Source organism: Onychostoma macrolepis, chromosome 07, assembly GCF_012432095.1.
Source record: "Onychostoma macrolepis isolate SWU-2019 chromosome 07, ASM1243209v1, whole genome shotgun sequence".
Taxonomy (NCBI): domain Eukaryota; kingdom Metazoa; phylum Chordata; class Actinopteri; order Cypriniformes; family Cyprinidae; genus Onychostoma; species Onychostoma macrolepis.
This window is the reverse complement of record NC_081161.1, coordinates 36,871,311-36,895,866: the sequence shown is the minus strand read 5'-3', so window position 1 is coordinate 36,895,866 and position 24,556 is coordinate 36,871,311. Positions and strand designations below refer to the sequence as shown.

Here is a 24,556-nt window from a genome sequence, read left to right as displayed (position 1 = left end):
AGATTTATTGCAGTATAGCTGTAGTAATACTTAAGCTGTATTGCAGTAATACTGCGGTTCTATTGCAGTTGTTTGTTAGTAATACTACAGCTCTACTGCAGTTGTATTTCAATAGTACTTCAGATGTATTGCAGTAAAATGGCAATAATGCAGTTTTTTCGTGTCCAAAAAAATGCATTTTTCTACATATAACAAAAACTGCAGTATTACTTTAAAAAAAAACTGCAGTAATTTTTTTGTAAGGGTCACCACATTGACTCTCGCACCACAGACTGTTGCCCATTACACTGGACTGCATTTCCCATCGTCTATTGCACTGAACACACAACTGTCATCATCACACAGCTGTCACCAATCACACGCTCACCTAAGAGCTATTACACACACACACACACCATATAAACACACTCAGATCCTGATCTAGTTTGCCGAGTATTGATCTGCGTATAGCTCTCTTCAAGCGCTAGCTGCCTTACCGAGCCATTCCGTGTTTCTGTTTAATCACCAGTATTGTTCTGCGTTTATCACTCATCAGTGATAGCTGCTTTACTGAGTCTAATCTCTTGTTCTAGTTAGTTTTGTCATTTCGTGTTGCCTTGTTTCCGGTTCCCTCATTCCTGCCTGTGTTTCTTGGATTAACCCTTGCCCTGCCGTTCGGACTCTGTTTGCACCTCACTTGGACTATTGCCCCCTGTTTGCTGTCATTCGACCCTGCCTGTATTTATGACCATGTCTTTGAATAAAACCCTGCAGATGGATTCGCACGCCTCACGTCTCGTTATTCCCATTACAATGATCAAAGAAGGCTGTGAAAATTAATCTGCATTGTTAATCCTTTTGATCTTTTATTAAAAAAATTCACAAAAATGTTTCGTTGGATAAGAATTTAAAATGGGGGATATCATTATGAAATAAATGTTTTTCTCAAATAAACGTTGGACACAATTATTGGTACCCCTAGAAATTCTTATGAGTAAAATATCTCTGAAGTATATTCCCATTCATATTCACAATTTTGAGCACTCCAGGGTGATTATGAACATGAAATTATCCAGCCATGGCTTCCTGTTTCACAGAAATATAAATAGGAGGGAAAGCAAAGCCCAAATTCCCTTAATCATCCATCACAATGAGAAAAACCAAAGAATATATTTGAAAAAATGGTTGGCTTTAGTAGCTCTTCACCATAGAACTATTTGCCGGTTCAGGGTACTGACCCACCAAAGACTGTCCGATTAGAGACAAAGCAAAGATGCACTCGTCTTATGAGAATAACCCATTTATTGTCACCACTCAACAGACTGTGGTCGAGGCTGTGATGTTACGTAGTTGTGGTTTTTCTACAAAATAAAGCAGTGACATAAACATGAATATACAGAATATACATGATAATAGTCAAATAAATTATAACAAACTGGGAATAACACAACACAATAAGTTACGCTTAGTAATTAAACATGAACATTATTAGCAAAGATAGGTAGCAATACAAGGCAGGCTGTAATTTCTATCTTATAAGCAGCGCAAAGCTGTAACTTGATACCTTATTAGTCAAGCTGCTCATACAGCGTCACTTTGTCTGAGTAACGACAGGGCATGCGCATAGAAGGTTGTTCTGGAGAATTGCAGAAAATAGTTGAGTCTCGGGTCAGAAAACCTTAAAAAAAAAATTGTCAAACAGCACCTACATCACCACATGTTGTTTGGGAGGGTTTCAAGAAAAATTCTCCTCGCTCATCCAAAAACAAACTCCAGCATATTCAGTTATCAGACACGACTGGAACTTCAAATGTTCATTTAATAATTTGAAATAAAATTTAAAAATTACACTCAATAAGTTATTGCATACTATTTTATAATGTATTACAATGCAGAGGTGCAGATAATTGCCACTATTTGCAATAAGTAATGTTTTTCTCTAAAAATGTTTTTCGCCACAATTAATCATACCCTTTTATTCAATATTTGCAATAAGTAATTAGCAGGATCCTGCTATTTTAACATAGAATATATAGAATCTAAAGCTATTTGCACTGTGTAAATAGCATATCACTAAAGAATACTGCTATTTTCACTTAGTGTAAATAGCCTCTATCGCAACACACCATTGTATGTGGTAGTTTTAAGGTTTATATGAACATGATTACTCTGTGTCCGGAACTGGGAGGCGCTGGGTTCTTTTCATCTGTTTAATTGGTTACTCGATCACGATTTCTAGTGTGCCGTGTGGGGGCTGGGAATAACCACTAGAGTGCAGTGTAGTGCAGTGCAGTGTTGAAGTCTCACTTGTGTAGTACCAAGTGTTCTAGTGAGGGTGTACAGAGGAATGTTCATTGAACTTAATTAGATGTGTCTTTGTATAGGCCAAATGGTTATATCTTTTTATATATAATTGTTAATAAAGCGATATATTTCTATAAAGTCCTGGTGTTGGATGTACCCTCTGTCCTGCATTAATTCGATTAAGCCTCGGTAAGAAAACATAAAGAGAGGTTTATTACAGTACCAAAATGGACCTTTTAGGTACAAACATGTACCTTTTGAAAAGGTACCGCCCCAATCAGAGGCGTCATGCCCATTCAAAGTGAGGTGGCATGTGCCCCCTCAGATTTTTGAGCCAAGTGGATTTTGAATGCAGCTTCCAAAAGACAAAAAAAGCGCCGATTAATATTTTCTATATTTGATACAATCATACCAGATTAGAACGTTCAGTGCATCATATCATCAGCTGCTAAATACAAATCTGCATTCGCTGGCTGGCGCTGAGCCAGAGACAGACGCGTTTTTACAGCGCTGCATTATAACCAATCACACACGATTCTGTTGAGCTTATGAATGCAATGACCAATCAGAGGCGTTCAGATGAGTCATCGCTAAAATGCCGGTGTTTTCTTCACTGGCTTGCTGACTGAATACCTCTTTCTGGCGAATTCTCTTGTCAGAAACAACAAAGTGCAAATGTGTGTACAAATATGTAACTAAGATATTCATTTCATAGTGTAAACAGCTTCAGTGATTTTAATGGGAGTTTTTGAGAGTGCTTGAACTCTAGACTGTCAGTAAAAATGTTCTTTGATAATGTAAATGTTCTTTGCTCTCTTTCTGTACAATGAAAGTGTTATGATTAGTAGCCTAACTTACAATGTTTTTATTCACATTAACTTTCAATGTTAAATTCACATGAAATATAAAGTCAGTCGTATTAAAATATGTTATGGCATGACACCCATATATGTTAATTAAGTAAACAGACAGGTTTTTATGCATGGTTAATAGATTACATTATTAGGTTACTTTGACCATCGCCCACTAGATCAAATAACATATAAAGGTGAGAATCAAGATATTTCATGATATAGTTAATGCGTTTGGGACTGTTTCAAATAAAAAGGAAAAAATAAATAAATAAAACATGAGTGCTGTTGTGGCTGCTGTGTGTCACATGACGACCCCCCCCCCCCCCTTTGGATGAAGGAATGGTCTCTGATCTCTTGTCAGGTGTTCTCTAACCTCATCAGGCATTATAGCAGAAAATTTAAAGCTGTTAAACTGGCAAATGGAGGTTTCAAAAAGTATTGAATAAAAGAGTGCCGTTAATTGTGGCCAATGTGTATTAGAGAAAAACATTTATTTCATAATGATACCCCCATTTTAAATTCTTATTATCCAATGAAAGGTTAGATGTTTGTGAATTTTTTAAATAAAAGATCAAAAGGATTAACAATGCAGATTAATTTTCACAGCCTTCTTTGATCATATTTACCAAGAGTGCAGATATTTTTGGCCATGACTGTATTTATTGCAGCATGTTTTTTAGGTCATTCTATCAGTCCACCATTTCAAGATTCTTCATTACTGATAAATATTCATGATCTCTCACCTGGCCACATGCCAGTCTCTAGTGTATAATTGCAATCTCTCCAGTTGACCACCAGAGGACATCCTCATCACAGTATTCATTAGGATTATTATTATTTTTTTAAATGTATTCATTTAACAGATGCTTTTATTTTATGCACCTGTTTTTGCTCCTGTCTGGATTGGTCTTTACTGTCATTTGATTCAGCTTTGGGATATTGGAAAATGCTTCTTATCTTATCAATATGTTATGTTTATATTTATGCCTATTTGTCTTTGCTTGTATTTTGCAGGTGGTAAATATAACCCCAGCATACACACTTGGTACATACCACACAGAATGGCACAGTAATTGTGGTTAAACTCCCAGCAAAGTGTGGAGAACTTTAAAAAAAAAAAGAGAGTAAGAGGAAAATAAATTATAAAATGAATAAAAGCAACTACTCCCATTCACCTCAGTATCACTTGATTCTATTCATTGTCCCACTTCTGATGAAGTGGTGTATAAGCTTCAACACCTAATCAGAGGAATTCATAAATAAGGAAATCGTAGAAGGAAAGTGTCTCTATTGTGGTTTTTCAGGTTTTCACTACTATGTGATTTTTTTTTACATTAAACATTAGCCTACATTGAAGCAAACAAGACATGGTGGTTATTCAGACTCACCTGGGCCACAACCGACCAACCCAACATGCTACATTTTTAAACCCATTTGTTATTTTCATTTTTGGTCTTTTGTATTCACAAAGGACAGGAAATCTATTACACAGAGAGATTAATTGGATTCATGGTGCCCAAACTTACACCTTTTTTTCTGATGTGCTGTTCTCCAACTCTGGTCTGCTCCAATTCAGAAGAAGAAAAAAAAAGAAAAGAAAAAAGGAACACCTAAATGCCTTGAGCTTGACTGGCTCACCTCGCCTTTAAAGGTTTAGCCCTTCATTCCCAGTGATTTTCTGAAACTTGTGACAGTTGATCAGTTGGTTGTTTAATCTAATTTATTTTAGTAAAGCCACGAGGCAGGCAAAGCTTTTGCTGCTATATATGTGACGCAGGCGGCAAGATTTCATTCAGTCAGTAATTTACAGTAAGCTATAACTAATTCAGATCAGACTGTTTAACTTAAATATTACACCTTTAGATGCGCTCCCATTTTACTGGATTAGATTAAATTTAGTATAACAAGAATTGTGAACAAAACCGTTTTGCACAATTAAATGGTTAATTTCTAATCATCCATAGCCTATTTGTTAAATTGTTGAGGAAGTTAATTCCTCAATTCCACAGAACTACCGATTTTTAAAAAAAATGTGGACTGAAAATTAGACACGCCTTCTCTTTGCGGTGTACAGAAATCTTACACTGAAATAATAGGTTTCATTTTCCACTGCAGACCATCACTGTAACACTTCTCCGGATTCCAGACTGAAATCAAGGTAGATCATTCGTTTATTTACTAATGTCGAAATGTTTAATTCTAGTTTATATTTGTCTTAAGAAGAAAAGAAAAAAGTTAACTAAATAACTGCAGAATAAGGATTTATTTCTTTAAATTATCGAGTGCTAAATGCTCACATAACAGTTTCGGTTGTTTAATTATCACATTTTACGTTCACAATAACCACACAATCCGAAATATGATCGCATTATACTTGTAATATAAGACTAGCCCAAATTTTCATGAAGTTTTGTAGCCTGTTATCTCTTAAATTGTCCAACCAACTATTTTTCACTAAATAGGCACTGTAAAGTTAACGTTCACGTTCAAAACTGTATAACTTTTTATTAAGGGATTATTACAAACTCGGAATTCAGTATAAATTTCAACGGGATATAGAATGTGTGGAAGAAATGAGTTAAAAACTTTAGCAAAGACGTGTCTCTTACTAAGTTGGCAACTCTAAACTCAGTTATAGTTCTTTATTCTCACAAATGCGTCATTCGTTACTTCACAGTCATTCAACTCCTTTCTTTCTCCTTATCTCCCTCTCTCTGACCAACTCCTCCCCTCCCCTCCCCTCCCCTCCCCTCCACCATTTCTTCCTTGCAGTCATGGCATTACAATCACAAACTACAATTGTGACAACCCAGCATGTCTCCTCTGGAACCTGGACTACAGGCATCTGTGACTGCTGTTCTGATATGAGCACTTGTAAGTCACTGGGTCATTGGCCTCTCGGTTCCCTTATCTTTAATCCAACTTGTTTGAATGTGAAATCCTAACTGATCCCAAACCTGTTTTGATGTTACGAAATCAGAGTTCCAGAGAAACGCTGGGAATTACTGCAAAAAGTGGGCACAGCCTTCCTGTTAGACTACAATAGCCTATGGAATTAAAATGAAAAAAGTATTTATGTAGGACGACTTTATGAGATCGTCTAGCTTACTTTAGTGCAGCATTTATTTCTCAACCACAGTTTTTTATGGCTTTATAATGATATAATGCTTAGAAAGCAAATGTAGAACATCATGACATATCACACACGTGTGTACAGGTGCATCTCAATAAATTAGAATGTCGTGGAAAAGTTAATTTATTTCAGTAATTCAACTGAAATTGTGAAACTCGTGTATTAAATAAATTCAATGCACACAGACTGAAGTAGTTTAAGTCTTTGGTTCTTCTAATTGTGATGATTTTGGCTCACATTTAAGAAAAACCCACCAATTCACTATCTCAACAAAATAAAATATGGTGACATGCCAAACAGCTAATCAACTCAAAACACCCGCAAAGGTTTCCTGAACCTTCAAAATGGCCTCTCAGTTTGGTTCACTAGGCTACACAATTATGGGGAAGACTGCTGATCTGACAGTTGTCCAGAAGACAATCATTGACACCCTTCACAAGGAGGGTAAGCCACAAACATTCATTGCCAAAGAAGCTGGCTGTTCACAGAGTGCTGTATCCAAGCATGTTAACAGAAAGTTGAGTGGAAGGAAAAAGTGTGGAAGAAAAAGATGCACAACCAACCGAGAGAACCGCAGCCTTATGAGGATTGTCAAGCAAAATCGATTCAAGAATTTGGGTGAACTTCACAAGGAATGGACTGAGGCTGGGGTCAAGGCATCAAGAGCCATCACACACAGACGTGTCAAGGACTTTGGCTACAGTTATCGTATTCCTCTTGTTAAGCTACTCCTGAACCACAGACAACGTCAGAGGCGTCTTACCTGGGCTAAGGAGAAGAAGAACTGGACTGTTGCCCAGTGGTCCAAAGTCCTCTTTTCAGATGAAAGCAAGTTTTGTATTTCATTTGGAAACCAAGGTCCTAGAGTCTGGAGGAAGGGTGGAGAAGCTCATAGCCCAAGTTGCTTGAAGTCCAGTGTTAAGTTTCCACAGTCTGTGATGATTTGGGGTGCAATGTCATCTGCTGGTATTGGCCCATTATGTTTTTTGAAAACCAAAATCACTGCACCCGTTTACCAAGAAATTTTGGAGCACTTCATGCTTCCTTCTGCTGACCAGCTTTTTAAAGATGCTGATTTCATTTTCCAGCAGGATTTGGCACCTGCCCATACTGCCAAAAGCACCAAAAGGTGGTTAAATGACCATGGTGTTGGTGTGCTTGACTGGCCAGCAAACTCACCAGACCTGAACCCCATAGAGAATCTGTGGGGTATTGTCAAGAGGAAAATGAGAAACAAGAGATGCAGATGAGCTGAAGGCCACTGTCAAAGAAACCTGGGCTTCCATATCACCTCAGCAGTGCCACAAACTGATCACCTCCATGCCACGCCAAATTGAGGCAGTAATTAAAGCAAAAGGAGCCCCTACCAAGTATTGAGTACATATACAGTAAATAAACATACTTTCCAGAAGGCCAACAATTCACTAAAATTTTTTTTTTTTATTGGTCTTATGAAGTATTCTAATTTGTTGAGATAGTGAATTGGTGGGTTTTTGTTAAATGTGAGCCAAAATCATCACAATTAAAAGAACCAAAGACTTAAACTACTTCAGTCTGTTAGCATTGAATTTATTTAATACACGAGTTTCACAATTTGAGTTGAATTACTGAAATAAATTAAGTTTTCCACAACATTCTAATTTATTGAGATGCACCTGTATGCATACCCTTACTAAGAAGTAGTATACTTCAAGTTTATTTTATTAAGTATACTTAAGTAAAGTTCAAGTATAGTTTTAAGTATACTTTATGTAGTAAGTATACAAATATCAGTGTACTTGTAGTATACTTGTAAGTGTACTATTTCAGTACTCCTTGGGACTAAATTGGCCCACTTTCTTGTATATAAAAGTATATTTTTAAGTAAAACAGTAGTAAACTTTGAGTACACAACTAGTTTACATAAATGTTTTTAGCTTGTACTCAAACTATACTAAAAGTGAACTATAGGTATACTGATAGTTTACTAATTAAATACTTGTAGTAGCATTTTAGTACACTTTGAAGTATAGTCTCAGTAAACTACTAGTTTAGTAGTTTTATACTGCAAGCATACTCGTAAGTTTTCTTTAAGTGAACTTTACATCATACTTTAAGTATACTACTATGTCCCTATTTATTAATTTGTATAGATTTTGTCATATGAATATCTGAACATACAAAACATCAAAAGAAAGAACAGGGTGTCTGCTTGTAAACAAAAACATTTTATTCTAGTTTCATGCATTCCCAGGTGAAAAATAAATATATTTAAATTGTGCTTTTTCAGACACACTAAATATATTTAAACTATACTATATTAAGTGCATATTAAATGTATTATTTTGAAACAACTTTAAGTATATTAAGTGTATTGCAAGATATGTTTAAGTTCGATTTTAATCTATTTGCAATATATTTAATATATTGAAATTGTGTTAAAATGGAACCACTTTAAGTATATTTAGTGCAATTTAAGTGTATTTCTTAAAATTCTTTTAATACTTCATGAACTACAGTTAGAGTATATTTGAAGCATTGTTTTAATGTACTTCAAGTACATTTCAATTGTATTTCAGCTCATTAGAAATGCATTAGCATTACACTACTTGTATATTGTAAAGCTGCTTTTTTCACTTATATACACACATGCACACATCTAGAAACCTTTAATGTATTATATATTGTTGTGTACGTTACAAATATTCATAAAGTACATTAATATAAAAGTACAGCAGCATATATACCTTGGTGAAAAAAAACACTAAATGTATTAAAAATGCACTTGAAATACAAGTATGTTTATAGTATATTTGTATTACTACACTCAAGTGCATTTTAAAAAATGACACAAAAAACATAATAAATGAAAAAAGACTGAAATACTATGGCAGAGCTATCTTATCAATTTGTAGAACATTTCAGTTATACATCAATGAATAAATAAAAATTACAATGCAATTTTTTGAAGAAAAAATAAATACAAATTTACTGAAAAACAAAGTGCAGAAGTGAATAGCTATGTGTGTGCAAAGACTGAAGATGAAGATGATAAAGTTCAAGCAACAGAATAGGGAGGAATGGAGGGTTTTTGGAGGTGGACAAGGAGATGGCGTAGGGATGGTGAGAGGCAAAAGTGCGGGATGATGGCAGGATGTGGTGAAGGGATGGTGATGGGAGGATGATGATGATGCCCTGGAACATACTATTCCCATCTCTGCACTCAGATTTCAGTTTGTCTTCTATAGCAGCTGATCTGAAAAACAACAAATGTTAATATTCCACACACACACACACACACACACACACAAAGCAAGCAAATGATGATTTATGATTTGTTTTCTTTTTAAGAATAGTATGCGGAGTACAATGTACCTGGTCGGCAAATTCTGGTCTTTGGAATAAATTCCCTGGTAGTTAAAATCAACTCAATCTGAGTGTACATGCGTGACCATCAAATAGACTCTAGCACACAGTTAAAATAACTCTGCTCTTGAAGTTGAATTTTTAACACTATTTCAGAGTTAAAATTGAACTCTTTTTGGAGTTAAAATACTAATCCTATGGAGAGTAATTATAACTCTAAAATTTAGTTAATTATAATATGAAATCCTTACCAGTGTTAAAATTCAACATTTAAAAAATATTTAATTTAACACTTCTTAGAGTTAACATTTATTTAACACAATATAATGTTTTATGTGAAAATGACTACACTGAATGCCATACTCCTGACTTACTGCTTTTGAGCAAATCCATAGATTAGGTTTAGAAATTCCATGCATGGATACACTTTGAAAATAATTGCGGTCATAAAATACTGTAAAATCGAACAGCAAAACATTTACATTTAATACATGTAAGCAGCTAACAGAGTACCAACTAGAAATGTTTAATAGAATTGTATAAAACATTGACAGCAACACATCACTGCATTATATAAAATCAAGCCTGCAGGTTTATAAAAAATAAAATAAAAAGTAGTGCAGTATAGGATTGTGTAACCTGAGGAAGACACTTGTATATCAGATGAAGAAACAAGGAACAACTTGTGATACCAGGACACATTCCATAAATTGCTTTGAGGTGCCTGAACAAATGTAAAGCTGAACCAAAGGAGGAAACAACTTAACATTTTGGTTGAATAAGACAATTACAGCCTTGCTCTCAGTTCTTTGACTTTTGGAGTTTCTTCAGATGTACCTTTATCAATTTTGTACATGGTTGTCAAAAGTTAGACAGGCTGGACAGAGCATCATGATACTTCACACCGAAAACAAAATTCACAGCTCGTCACGTACCCAAGGATGTACATGACTAACAAGGCAAAACTTTTCTGTCCAAGACAAAGTAAAAGGTGGAGACCTGTGCTTTTGAAGTCCCTGAGGCAAGAATATATGGTTGAGGGTTTCCTTTAGTGGTCAGGAGATGATCATCAAGACTTTGGCATGACTGAAACGCAACATAAATGTCCCTTTATAAACAATTTGTTTAAAAATAGGCATTAAGTACAATATTTGGAATAGGATAGTGTTGTCTTAACAAACCTTATGAAATTTCACCAGATGATATGTTGCCTCTCCAACACTGATCTTCTTGGGCCACTTTCTTCCAGCTGATTGTGAAGTAAGAAGATCCAGCAGGACAAGTAGAGAAGCCATGTCACTGTCCCATTCTGGAGACAGAAAATAACAGTAGTTATTTCAAACTAGTCTGTTTATGGCATCTCTAAGTTATCCTTGTGTATTGTGCATCATAATATCGAACTATTAGTGGGGTAGTTATTATATTTGTGCTGGAGAGCAAACAACATTTTTACATTTCATACTGAATGTACATGCCCAAAGCCAAGGGGACTTTTACTCTTCATGTACACCCATCATGTTTTCTTATGTAAATAGTTATGAACAGCATTTCCGAAGCATGAATTTACTAATGAGCTTTATTAATAGACAAAATTTTAAGAAATAACTGTGCATTAAGTGTTTTTTAGCAGATTTTTTGAGAAAAATGCTTTTGGGAAAAAATCTATAAAGAATTTTTACAAAGAAGATTGACTGACTCAAGTAACATTACTATTTTGATAATGACTGTACCTGGATCATCATTCAGTACAGCTTTCAGATGCTGTTTTAGGAGAGCAGTCTCTTTAAGGTTCCAGGCCTCCTGGATGACTTTTTCTTTAAAACTGGTGTTCCATTTTTCCAGGAATCTTGAAGCAACCTCTGCTCCAAACATCAGTGAGAACTCTTGCAAAATCTAATTAAAAAAAGGAAAGACAACCATTCAGACATCTAATGTAACATAATATTTTTTTTTTTACATAAAACTATCATATGTTCCAATGTGGATATTCCCAGGGTCAGACAAAATAATCACATTACATATAACTCTGCTTACCATAAGTAGTGAGAGTAACATCTTCTGTCTGATTTGAGGAGGCACCAAACTATGTATATGTATATAAATATACGCTTTTACCTACCTCACGATGAAGTACAAGTCCTTTGTGCTGCAGATCCAGGGTCGTGTCGTGGCGCACTTCTCAACATTTAGCTCCAGATGTGGTGTTAAAGGAACACTCCACTTTTTTTGGAAATAGGCTCATTCTCCAACTCCCCCAGAGTTAATAAGTTGAGTTTTACCGTTTTTGAATCCATTCAGCCGATCTCCGGGTCTGGCGATAGCACTTTTAGCATAGCTTAGCATAGATCATTGAATCCGATTAGACCAGTAGCATCGCGTTCAAAAATGATATTTCGATATTTGTCCTATTTAAAACTTGACTCTTCTGTACTTATATCGTGTACTAAGACCGGCGGAAAATGAAAAGTTGCGATTTTCTAGGCTGATATGATTAGGAACTATACTCTTTTCATTTTCCACCGGTCTTAGTACACGATATAAGTACAGAAGAGTCAAGTTTTAAATGGGACAAATATCGAAACTCTTGGTCATTTTTGAGCGGCGATGCTGCTGGTCTAATCGGATTCAATGATCTATGCTAAGCTATGCTAAAGTGCTATCGCCAGATCCAGAGATCGGCTGAATGGATTCCAAACCGGTAAAACTCAACTTATTAACTGTGGGGGAATTGGAGAATGAGCCTATTTCCAAAAAAAGTGGATTGTTCCTTTAAAACACGCTCCTGAACACCAATTAATGAACTCCAAAATAAAACACAGCCAGGGAGTATCCCATAACACAAACTGTAGTCAGAGTTAAAAATAAATAAACTCCAGAAATCTAACTCTTTCACACTTTTTTGTCTAACTCCTGATTTTTTAGCTCCAGAAATTTGCTGCGTAATATAGTCAAAAACCTTCCCAGCCTCAGCAGTACTGTATGTTCTCTTATACATTTACATGCATTTTTGCATTTAACAGACGCTTTAAGCGACTTACAGTGCATTCAGGCTATACATTTTTTTATCAGTATGTGTGGTCCCTGGGAATTGAACCCACAATCAACACAATGCAATGCTCTACCACTGAGCCACAGGAACCCACGACCTTTTGTGCTGCTAACACAATGCTCTACCACTGAGCCACAGGAACACACACTTATAAGCAACCCTTCTTACAATTCGATCTGCGTTCTTATCTGTAATGAGAAATATATTAGAAAATAAAGGTGATAAGATTGTCAAGCTTGAACAAATATAAACACAACGAACACTACCACAGTTGGCTGATCAGTGTCGTGGCTCGAGAGAGTAGATTTCTGCAATGAAGTCAGAGAAGTTCAAAAAGCAGAGTTTCAGATGCCAAAATAAGACTTTATTAAACAAAGTAACAAAGCCGAGAAGACAGCCGCCTCATCCACTGCCTCTAATTCTCTGTCTGTCCATACATCCTTTTTATAACTTTTTACTAACCAAATTTGTCTGGTTTTGCTACAAATTATTACCAGCCCACTTGGCCCATTTTTATTGGTGGGATTTGGTCAGATCCGACATTGTTTAAGAATGGCTACATCAAAATGGTTACATCAAATCTGCAACATTAAATTAGTTTACATTCTAATGGAAAAACACCAGTATTCAAAAGTCTATGGGATAGACTCTCTCTGTGCTTTCCCACGAAACAGTGGTGTTATTTTGTATCACTTTCAACCTTGAAAATCATCCCCTTAAATTCTGTTCCCACACCAGTACTGCCCAATGGATGGCCTCTTATATTTCACAATCTGTATTAAGACATCTAGTATTGGAATAATTCAGCATATTAATCAGTATATTGATTGCTTTCATGGTCATACATCATATTTTAAGCAAGATAATACCATATTCAGTAAATATCATAATATAGAGTAAAATGAGTAAAATAACACAATATCAGCTCAAGACAAAGTAATCATATGTTCATAATCATGGTTTTTCAAAGATCACTAACCTCATTACAATGAAGCCAAATTGTTCAGGAAATCAGAAATACATACACAGCTTCATTTTGCAAATAAAAAATGTTAGTGTTGTAGGCTACTTGTTATAAAGACTTTTTTTTTTTTCTGCCAAAAAACACGACTGGTACAGACAAATAACGTTAATTAAATTTCAAAACTTACCTGAAGTCAGTCACAGTGAGGTTCCAAAAGCAAGCCAGTCGCCATACACGCTTGCAGAAGCTGGTAAAAATAAGAACGTATACCGCCGTATTTTCTAATTCATAGTTCCCCCAAAACAATTTGAATTCTGTCATCACTCAGTCTTAAGATGCTCTGTCATCACTCAGTCTTAAGATGCTCCAAACCATCTAAGACTTTTGTTCATCTTCGAAAGAAAAGCGGAGATATTTTAATGAAATATTTATGTCCCTCCGATGAAAGACGATTCGCCAAAGATGTTCACGTTTCAAAAAGTTCATCGCAAAAAAAATTACATCGCCAAAGTAATCCATATGAATTGCGTGGTTTCCTCCAAGTGCTCTAAAGATACACGATCGCTCTATATAATATAACTGTTTAAATTTAAACATATTCACATTCAAGGGACATTTGCACGCACATCATTTGAAGCTTGCAAGCTCGTTATCATACGAACCAATCAGAGCCTTTCAATGGCTCTGGAACCAATCGGGTTTAGTCAGTGTGTTGTTTGAATTTAAACACAAGTAAACGCAAGATTTAAAAAAAAAATTCATATATGATGTTGAAATCAGTTGAAATGTAGCTTATTACAATTAATGTATCATGGACAACAGCCTAATCAACCAAAGTATAACGTTTTAAGTAAAACTGAACAACATATTAAACAACATACTTTAAGTATTGCAATGCTTAATAGTTGACAAACATTTGTACATTGTAAATGTTAAAAAAAAAAATTTTAAGTATAGTATTTCTACTATACTTTTTAGGAATATATTAAAAGTATGCTTGTGGTTAGCATATTCCTTAAAAGTGTAAATAAGCATATATTTATTACCAAAGTATTTCTACTATACTTTTTAGGAATCTATTAAAAGTATGCTTGTGTTTAGCATATTTCTTAGAAGTATAACTAAGCATATATTTAATACAAAAGTACTTCAAGTATACTTTTTAGAAATATATTCAAATGCAATTCAGTATATTTTTAATGCACTTCAAATAAGCATGTTGGGAATACAAATGTAAACATACTACTTGAATTTCAAGTATATTTTTAATACATTTAATACTACGTCTTTTCCACCTGGGATTCTTTTTTAAACACTTGAATGTGGGTAAGTTTCATCAATAAAAAATAAAGAAATAAACATTTTGAACAAAAAGCAGAAAAAAAGACTATGAATTGGATTCAGAATGATAATCAAAACGTAGATGGAGTCGATCAACACCCCAAAGCTTGACAGTCATTATTACCTCTTTATCGGTCGACATTTTATTCCATAATGTTACACAGTTTTGATGCTGTTTTATGTCAGATGATCATGTTAGATTGCATGTGGAATCATCTGTTGTTTCAGTTTCTTCTTCACTTGTGTTTTGGAAATTCTGTAAAAAAGTATAGCTCAAATATATTTAGACTTTTTCTAAAATAAGTCAAGTATACTTAAATGCCATTTTTAAGTATATTTCTGAGAAGTACATGAAGCCCATTTCTGAGAAGTAGACTAAAAGTATACTTTCCTATTTTTACACAGTAAATTCCCCAGTGTTTAACTATAGATAGATAGATAGGTTTAGAAGGACTCCTCTTTAAATTTACTGCAGGCTCAGAGCTAAAACATCCCTCATGTGTGTTTCAGGTTGCTGTGCCCTTTGGTGTTTCCCCTGTATGCAGTGTCAGACTGTGTCTCAGTTTGGCTGGTGTTTCTGCATGCCATTGCTGGACTGCTGCATGGTGGTGTCTTGCTGTCTCCGCCAGAAGATGAGAGAGCAATATAACATTCATGTGAGTTCACACACACACACACACACACACACACACACATGCAATTAGGATAATGGTGATGTATAGAGGAAAGACTAATAGCTAGAAAACTAATAACTAATGTGCTAGAGTGCACACAGTGGAGATCAAATGATAGGTTAACCGCTTGTTGCTTCCTGTTTGTAGTCCTGGGTGTTTCTGATCTTTTGTATTCACATGTTCCTGACACAAAACAAGCAAAATCCGTAAAACTTTGTGTAAGTAAAAGTAGGCATGTATTCTGAAAGTAATCACCATAGAAACCACTCATATTTCATTATATTAAAGTGATTTTTTTGGGAGGGTTCTTAAATGCATGACTGTGTTTGCTCTTTAAAAAGCATTGCCATGACGTCATTAGTCACACTGCATTTATGACATTATGACATGCATGCATGTTTGGCTGCATGTGTACAATCTTAAAGGAATAGTTTGCCAGTAAATTTAAATTCTCATAATTTACTCACCCTCATGTTGTTTCAAACCTGTATGACGATTTGTCATTTTGTGAAACACAAACTGAAGAATATTTCAACTGTTTTTGTCCATTTAATGTGGGTCCAGAACAACATTGGTCCAAAACATTCATTGTATGGTCAAAATAACACATTTGTCATGTTCTGCTTAAGAAAACAAGTCATACAGGTTTGGAACAACATGGGGGTGAGTAAATGATAACAAAACTTTAATATTTTCGTGAACTGTCCTTTTGAGACTGATGTTATGCCAATCTCTAAAGTTTTCTTGAATACATCTGCCAATTAAAATGAACAAACAATTGCTTATTTATGTCTGTTTCTGCACTAAGTACTTTAACTACTACTACTTTTAGTTTACTATGATAACCACAGGCAAGATTTCATTTCCCCATTTCCCCATGATACGGTTCACCACTCCCAATTTTAAAGAACTGAAGAACAGATGTTCATGAAGTTGCTTCTCAGTGAAAGAGACGTGGCAGTTGTTTCAAAATCAGTAAAATCATACATTTTTAAGTTTTAAAAACTGCTTGTGACTGTGAAAAACATTTGGGCCTCTTGTGCAACACATAAATTGTTGTGTAATACAATGGAAATAAAAATGACAATTTCCAAAATGCATCTACACTGCAAAACTGTGAATGGCTGCTTTTCTCAACTTCAGTCAACAGAGCAAATGTGAAAAAGTTGTGTATGACGAGCTACACTTCAAATATTGAACATTATGTTATTGTGTGTTTATGTTTACAAGCTTGAAGAGGTTAACATGAGCTGCTGTTGTTTCTTTGCAGCCTGTGAATATTTTCTTATCATAAAAATGGCAAAAAAAATGCCCCTTCTTGTTTTTAATCTTTATAAAATATGATATAGTTCAGCAGTGTCACATGAGCAAGAGTGCCATTTTCCCTGAATGTCAGCATGATTGACAGTGTGATACTGATTATATATAACAGTTCAAAAAACAAAAAGGTAATATTATGTAACTTATATTTTACACATTATATTGTTTGTTTTTGCTCTATTTGGCCAACAAAAATTGTTCCAACGAAGCCAGAACAGAACCTTTGCGCGTCTCAGAAACACAGTTTGAACGAATTGGGTGAATCAGTGATTGCATGACCCATTCGTAAAGACAGTCACTTGCTTCATTCCTGAATTAATCAGGCATTTTAAATTAATGCTTTAGTGACAAAGAATGTGACCTCCTACCAGCAGTAGGTGCTCATAAAAAATGTAAGTGCAGAGCCCTGCCTTTATGGATTTGCAACATAGCCACATTAAAGTCTGAGTACATACCATAAACACACTACAGTATCTAATTTCTGTCAGAGGCACTATAAACCTTCATTAATGATTGAAGTGTAGTATGACTTCAGTCTTTAGCCCTTTGGCTTCCATCTGAAGCCAATTCATCAGAACTCTAGCTTATTTCACAATGCATGGCTACTTTGAATGTCGCTTCATGTGAATGCTTTATATAATGCATCTGAATAACTCTTAAATAAGTTTTTAGTTAAGAAAATCGTGTCAGGAATCAAAGACCCAAGTAATCCCCTCACATTAGCGATAACAGACAATTGTCTTTTTATTGTTGTTTTTTTCTTTATACTCATCAAGTTAAAGCGAGAGGTTGAATAATTAAGGGGTTACTCCACCCCAAAATGAAAATGTTTTCATTAATCACTTGTCGTTCCAAACCCATAAAAGCTTTGTTCGTCTTCGGAACACAATTTAAGATATTTTAGATGAAATGCGGGATGCTTGTGACTGTCCCATTGTAAATAACACTGTCAAGGCCCAGAAAAGTATGAAAGACATCATCAAAATAGTCCATCTGCCATCAGTGGTTCAATATGAATGTAATGAAGTGATGAGAACACTTTTTCTGCACAAAGAAAAAAAAAAACGACTTTATTCAACAATTCGTCACCGTAGCGCCATTTTAGAGAGTATCCACTGGATGCAAACAGTGTACGTTGTTCTGTGTCAGCCTCACCACAAGGATATGTTTTCTACGTTTATTTATGTTTTGATTTGAATCAAAACGGTGTATCCGTGTGGTGCGGCTGACACAGAACAGCGTACGCAGTTTGCGTCCAGTGGATACTCTCCAAAATGGCGCTAGGGTGATGCTACGGAGTCATGGAGGAGATGAATTGTTGAATAAAGTCGTTATTTTTGTTTTCTTTGCGCAGAAAATGTGTTCTCGTTGCTTCATTAAATTCAGATTGAACCACTGATGGCAGATGGACTATTTCGATGATGTCTTTCATACTTTTCTGGGCCTTGACAGTGTTATTTACTTGGCAGTCAATGGGACAGTCACAAGCCTCCCAGTTTTCATCCAAAATATCTTAAATTGTGTTCCGAAGACGAACGAAGCTTTTACGGGTTTGGAACGACATGGGGGTAAGTGATTAATGACAAAATTTAAATTTTGGGGTGGAGTAACCCTTTAATCTTTAGCAGATAGGCACATTTAAAAATGTATAGTCTCTCTCTTCTGGGACAATGGACCAGAAATAATGAGTCATCCTGTATTGCATTTTTGTCACTTTCATCTAAATATGGTTGGGATGCAAATAAATGCTATTGGCTAATTTAAAAAAGGACACTCCAATTATTATGCCTCACCCTAACATCATGATACACAGGAAATACACAGGAATCAAAACTGTTTTCAGTACGGTCTTGGCCACTTGCCACATACATGACAGGAAGGAAATTCACAAGACTGGCCCAGATCTGAAAAATGCCTCAGTGCTCTTAATGCAGTCTAAAGGCCAGTGGCTAATTCATGGGGTCCATAGACCATGACAGAAAATCAGTGTATAACTCCAACTGTTACGGTGGTGTCTTCCAAGAAGTGCGAGGAGACGAAGGAGCGAAACTTAAATACTTTAATGATGAATACTCGTTCAGGAATAACAGAAATCACATTAAATCACGATATTTCACTTCAACTAGACACTACATAACTTTAACATTAACTAACATCAAGACTCGACAGAGGGGAACACCAAACTGAAGGCTTATAAAGGGAACAGGAACAAAAGAGCAAACAACATAATCAAAATCAGGTGGGGACAATCAAACGATAGGGAACCAAACCAAATAAAGGAAACGTGGACTAAGACAGGCAGACATGTAACACCAACATGGCACGAAAAAGCATGAATAAATCCTACGATTGCTGATTACTTCACATTACCCCACATTAGCTATACATTCATACAGTAACTTCAAATGATAGTCTATTGGAACGTATTTCTCATTTCTCTTATTTCTATCATCTGATTGGAGCAAAAGATTAACTTATACAGTGAATTTTGTAAATGTTGTTCAGGTAACCTAAAACTTCAGCTTACTTCAGACAGGGCTGCCAACTTTTGAGTTCAGCTTGGAGTGAGAATTATTCAGGAATAATCAACAAGTTTGTGATTAAGTACATGATACATTTTTATAAATTTTCCATAAGCTATAGGGAACCATACTCTTAAGGTTAAAAATAACAATTGATTAGTGTAAAAGTTCATATTATACCATTTTATAATAACGTTATATCTATACATTTTTATAAATTATAATAAAAAAAGAGTAATTATATGAGTAAAAATGTAAATGTAATCTCTAGGTGCATTTTTCTTGTTAGTTTATGGGCACTGAATGGATTTTCTGCAGTTATTGCTTAAAAGCTGCTGTCTTTCCGCGATTGTGATTATGAGACACTAGACATTCAGTAAGTTGTAATGTATCTTTCAACATGCCCTCGGATGTTCAAAACTTAGGTCAGGCCTTCAGACGGGTCTGACTCGGGTTGCTGTGTCTTTTCTAACCGATCAGACATTATGATTTTTGTCAAACTGATGATCAAAACTATGAAAAGTCCCATAGACTTTAATTGAAGGGATCAAAATTTTGTATAATTAGACTTTTTAAGCTGACCAGCAAAGCTTAAAGGGATAGTTCACCCAAAAATGAAAATTAGTCCAAGATTTACTCACCCTCAGGGCATCCTAGGCATGTCTGACATTCCTCTTTCAGACGAACACATTCAGAGTTATATTCGACATTGTCCTGTCTGTTCCAATCTGTATAATTGCAGTGAATGGTGCCCCTGTTTCTGAATCCGAAAAAAAGTATCCATCCATCAGAAAACTACTCCACACGGCTCCAGGGTGTTAATAAAGGCCTTCTGAAGCAAAACGATGCATTAGTTTGAGAAAAATGCCGATTCTTAAAACTTTATAAACTGTAACGTGCAGCTTCCGGTCTCTTAAGCAGGCATGTTCACGACAAGGCGGTCGAGCGTATGATGTAGGCGTAGCAAAAGGCGCAACGTAAGATCCGGAAAGAAGACTGTAGTCTCGCGAGAGTAAGCTCCGGGGAGAAGCGTGTAATCTCGCGATAACCACGTTTTTTGTACAGCACAGGGAAACTATGCGAACAAGTAAATTGTATCTGTTTTGATTAAAATGGTGCATTTGTGTCAATACCCAGGATGTTTAAATAAGTTTGTGACAGGTGTTTTGTTTTGCTTTCTCCTCTGTGCATCCACGTTCGTCATGCACTTTTTCCCCGGATTTTACATTCGCCTTTCGTTTCGCTTAAGTCATACGCTCGACCGCCTTGTCATGAACACGCCTACTTAAGAGACCGGAAGCTGCACATTTCAGTTTATAAAGTTTTAAGAATCGACAGTTTTCTTAAACTAGTGCATCATTTCGCTTCAGAAGTGCTTTATTAACACCCCGGAGCCGTGTGGAGTAGTTTTATGATGGATGGATACTTTTTTTGAGATTCAGAAACAGGGGCACCATTCACTGCAATTATACACATTGGAACAGACAGGAAAATGTCGAATGTAACTCCGAATGTGTTCGTCTGAAAGAGGAATGTCAGGCCTGCCCTGAGGGTGAGTAAATCTCGGACTAAGTTTCATTTTGGGTGAACTATCCCTTTAATGGCTATCCTAGGACAGCATGCTAAAATATGCTAGTAACATGCTAAAACATGTAAACTCATGTTAAATCATACGATTGTGACAGGGCGCTGCAATTTTGAGACACAAGCCCAAGTTTTTACTAGGAAGAAAATCCGACTATGCTAGGAATTAACCCCAGGGAAAATACTCAAACCACTCAAAAATTGGGAATAAAGCACACAGGTTCGGTTCCCTCATAGAATTAGGCAGGAGACGTGAGTAAAGTATAAAAATACAAATGTTTATTAATACAAAAATGGTTTAAAATGCTAAACACTAAAATCAAGAAGAAAAACTGGAAAACCCACTTCAAACAAAAGAAAACAAATTACAAAAAAAAGGTAATCCAAGCCAACTTGATATACCTATAACAATTATATGTAAAACAAAACAAAATGGAAAATCAATACCAGCAGGCCTGAGTTTCCTGACGGCAGGAAACAAATATTGAGTTTGGTTTTACAAGGGCACGCTTCCACACACCACTGTGCACTCAGATCACACTACCAAACACATGAAGTGTTATACAGCACACAATAAAGAAGAACCACCACCGCAAGGAGCAAGATCTGTTCACCCGTGGGACCCCAGCTCAAATCAAATCAAAAATAAATGAATAAACTATAACCATTGACTTAAGACTTAAAAATGCAATATGAACACGGTCTGCACGGTATTGTAGACATTAGCACGACGAGCAAAATAGCAGCAAACAATCACAGCATAGAACGAGAGGGTGAAGCCTACAGCAAACACAAAATGAGACGTTACTAAACATCACATTGTCCCCAATCCCAATTATAGTTGCGTTTAAAACACTTACCGTCAGGATATCACGCCATATAGAATACTTTACAGGCACGGGTTTGTCACAGTCATGCCCACCGATAGCACAGTGGGATACAGGAAATCATGCCTATTTAGCATGCGACAAAATGTTAACCCCACATAAACATACTAGCCCAATACAACGAGCACATAGAAGTATCCTAGCATCATGCTAATCATTCTAGAAACATGCTTGCAATTTGCTAATCATGTTAAAAACATGCTATTTTTGCCAAAAACATGCTAAATCATGCTAGTAACGTTATCAATATGCTAGCAACGTTATCAATATGCTAGCAACATCTAGCTATCTAATCTGCATATCTAAAATTTCATGATTTAATAAGTGCTTCAAACTTTCAGGCTAGGCTTCCTTGAGCTACCTCAAAGTTTGTTAACAAAATTTATTAATCTAGTTATCTTTTAAAGTTATTGTTCTTGGTGTGAACAGGCCTTAAATCAGCTCTATCTAATACCGCTTCAGTGCGTAGTAAGCGTATCCCATCTTCCATCATGTTCAGGAACTCACATGCCCCAAAATTATACAATATCAACGAAAACGTACAGTATAAGTTAAATTATTAGATATTACAAATTATTTGGTAGTAAAACATAAAGTGCTGCGTATTTTATTGGTGCAGAGGCATGTGTATTTTCTAAAAAATTAGATTTTTACCCCAAACCTAAAACATTTGATTTTTACCCCAAACTGATTTTACTCAGTTAATTAGAAGCATCACAATTAAATTGTGTCATCTGTTACAAAGAGACTACTTAAAGCCCCTTAGCATTCCTGTCAAATTGAACTCAATGCAATACGTCCCGCGGGTGGAACGTTGGAACACTAAGAGGTTTTTAACAGACATTTAGAAAATGATTTTAAAGTGCAAAGTGTTGCAGTCTTCACCTCCCACACCCCCGGAAATCCGTCATGCAATTAGTGGTCAAAAACGCAAGTGTGGGTATTGGAAAGAACCTGTTTGTCAAGCCAGTTTAAACTAATAAGTAATAATACTTATAAACTAATAACTAATATTATTATATATTTTTCATATATAAATTCAGTGGTTTTATTGAAACTCTTTCTTCCTCAGGGTTCCTGCTGCGATGATTTTTGCAGTCTCTGCTTCTGTTATCCTTGCGCCTGGTGTCAGATGTCTCGTGAAATCAAGATTCGTGCTCATTCTGGGACTGTGATCACCCAACAAGTTACACGTAGTTAGAGATCTGTTTTGTATGGGCAAAATTCATGCAGGTGATGAAAACTGATGCAAAGTCCTTTGTATTGCATGCTTCACTGTGTTTTTCACAAAGTTTACCTGTTATTGTGCTGTTTATATAATGCACAAATGTTTGTAACTTACTTTTCATACTTTTACAAGTTACCAAAAACAAATAGGCATGGCATATGTAATGTGAAAAACAAATAGCGTAAAGCAAACATCCTTATTGCTTCACTATGTAATGGTAAAAATAAAACTTTGAAATGCTGTATTCGTTGAAATTCATTCCAGTAATAAAATGATGAGGTAATAGAAAACCTGTTCTGGCATGTTTATAATTTTTTGTATTTGTGCATTTGCTTACTATGCTTTATCTCAGGTGTGAATACAAGATCACAACATTTTTGCAACATTTTCTCCACTACCCACAGAAAAATTTTGAAATGCATAGATGTGTTTGTGACACCATCTGTATATAAAAATGTTGTCATATTCCTTTGTGAAAAGTGTTATTTTCATAAAGGTGATGTTCACAAAATGCAAATAAAAAAAGAAGAATTTTGAATATGGTGTTTCACCAATGCAAAATACTTTGCATATTTGCAAAACTTGTAGTATATAGTTACAAACATTAATCTTTGTATGTGCTGAGGATTACATGCATTATGTTGCGCTGGCAACAGTTCACCAATTGTGCACATCATGTTTGACTAACTCTAATGGAAATGCTGTTCCACAACTGCAAAATTCATTAAATGTTCATAAATATGTAGTGAGTTCCAATAGTGATGCTTTGCCCCGGAGGTCTACTGTACTTTTACTAGTATTACGAAAACGTTTACTTTCTCTTGGTGATGTTTGATTTTGGATTATTCTCTGTCTCTTCTCTGTTTTCTGTTTTTGAGCACTGTGTACTGATGTTTTCGACTCCCCATGGATTTTAGCAAGGTCATTTTTAAAGCTCCAGTTGATTTTGGCTGCAGACAAACCTTTGTTTTTAAGGTCTTTAAAGTCTCTCTTTTTCTTACCTTTTCAGCACATTGTTTAGACTGAAAAGGACTTTAAAAAAAATACACACATGGTCTGTAAACAGTACCACCACTCCCTATATGTGCAGTGTGCACAGTATGTAGTTTGCGTAGCGCACCAACTCCAGAGCCAGGTTTAGGGGAGGTGATGCCCCCAGATTGTCCTTGTGCCCCCTACATGCAGAATACTTAGTTTTTTGTGATAGCCTACAATATTTAAAAAATCTAACATTAAATTGGCTGCATGTGGCAATTGTAGAGAAGTAGAATGGTGTGTTTCTCTTGCAACTCTACCTTTACAGATGCACTCAGTACTTTTTATCATTCGTTTTCCAACTCTCATTAAAACTTTTTCTGAGCAGTTTTCTGAG

General features: G+C 35.6%; 1 protein-coding gene across 1 annotated transcript; it reads left to right on the top strand.

The window, feature by feature from the left end:
• Positions 1-5,200: 5,200 nt before the first annotated feature.
• Positions 5,201-23,474, top strand: ponzr1 (plac8 onzin related protein 1). Its single transcript, XM_058780400.1, has 4 exons — positions 5,201-5,295; positions 5,910-6,011; positions 15,480-15,625; positions 23,029-23,474. The coding sequence occupies exons 2-4, from the start codon at positions 5,912-5,914 to the stop codon at positions 23,155-23,157; spliced, it is 375 nt and encodes a 124-aa protein (XP_058636383.1). The 5' UTR covers positions 5,201-5,295; positions 5,910-5,911; the 3' UTR covers positions 23,158-23,474.
• The last annotated feature ends 1,082 nt before the right edge of the window (positions 23,475-24,556 follow it).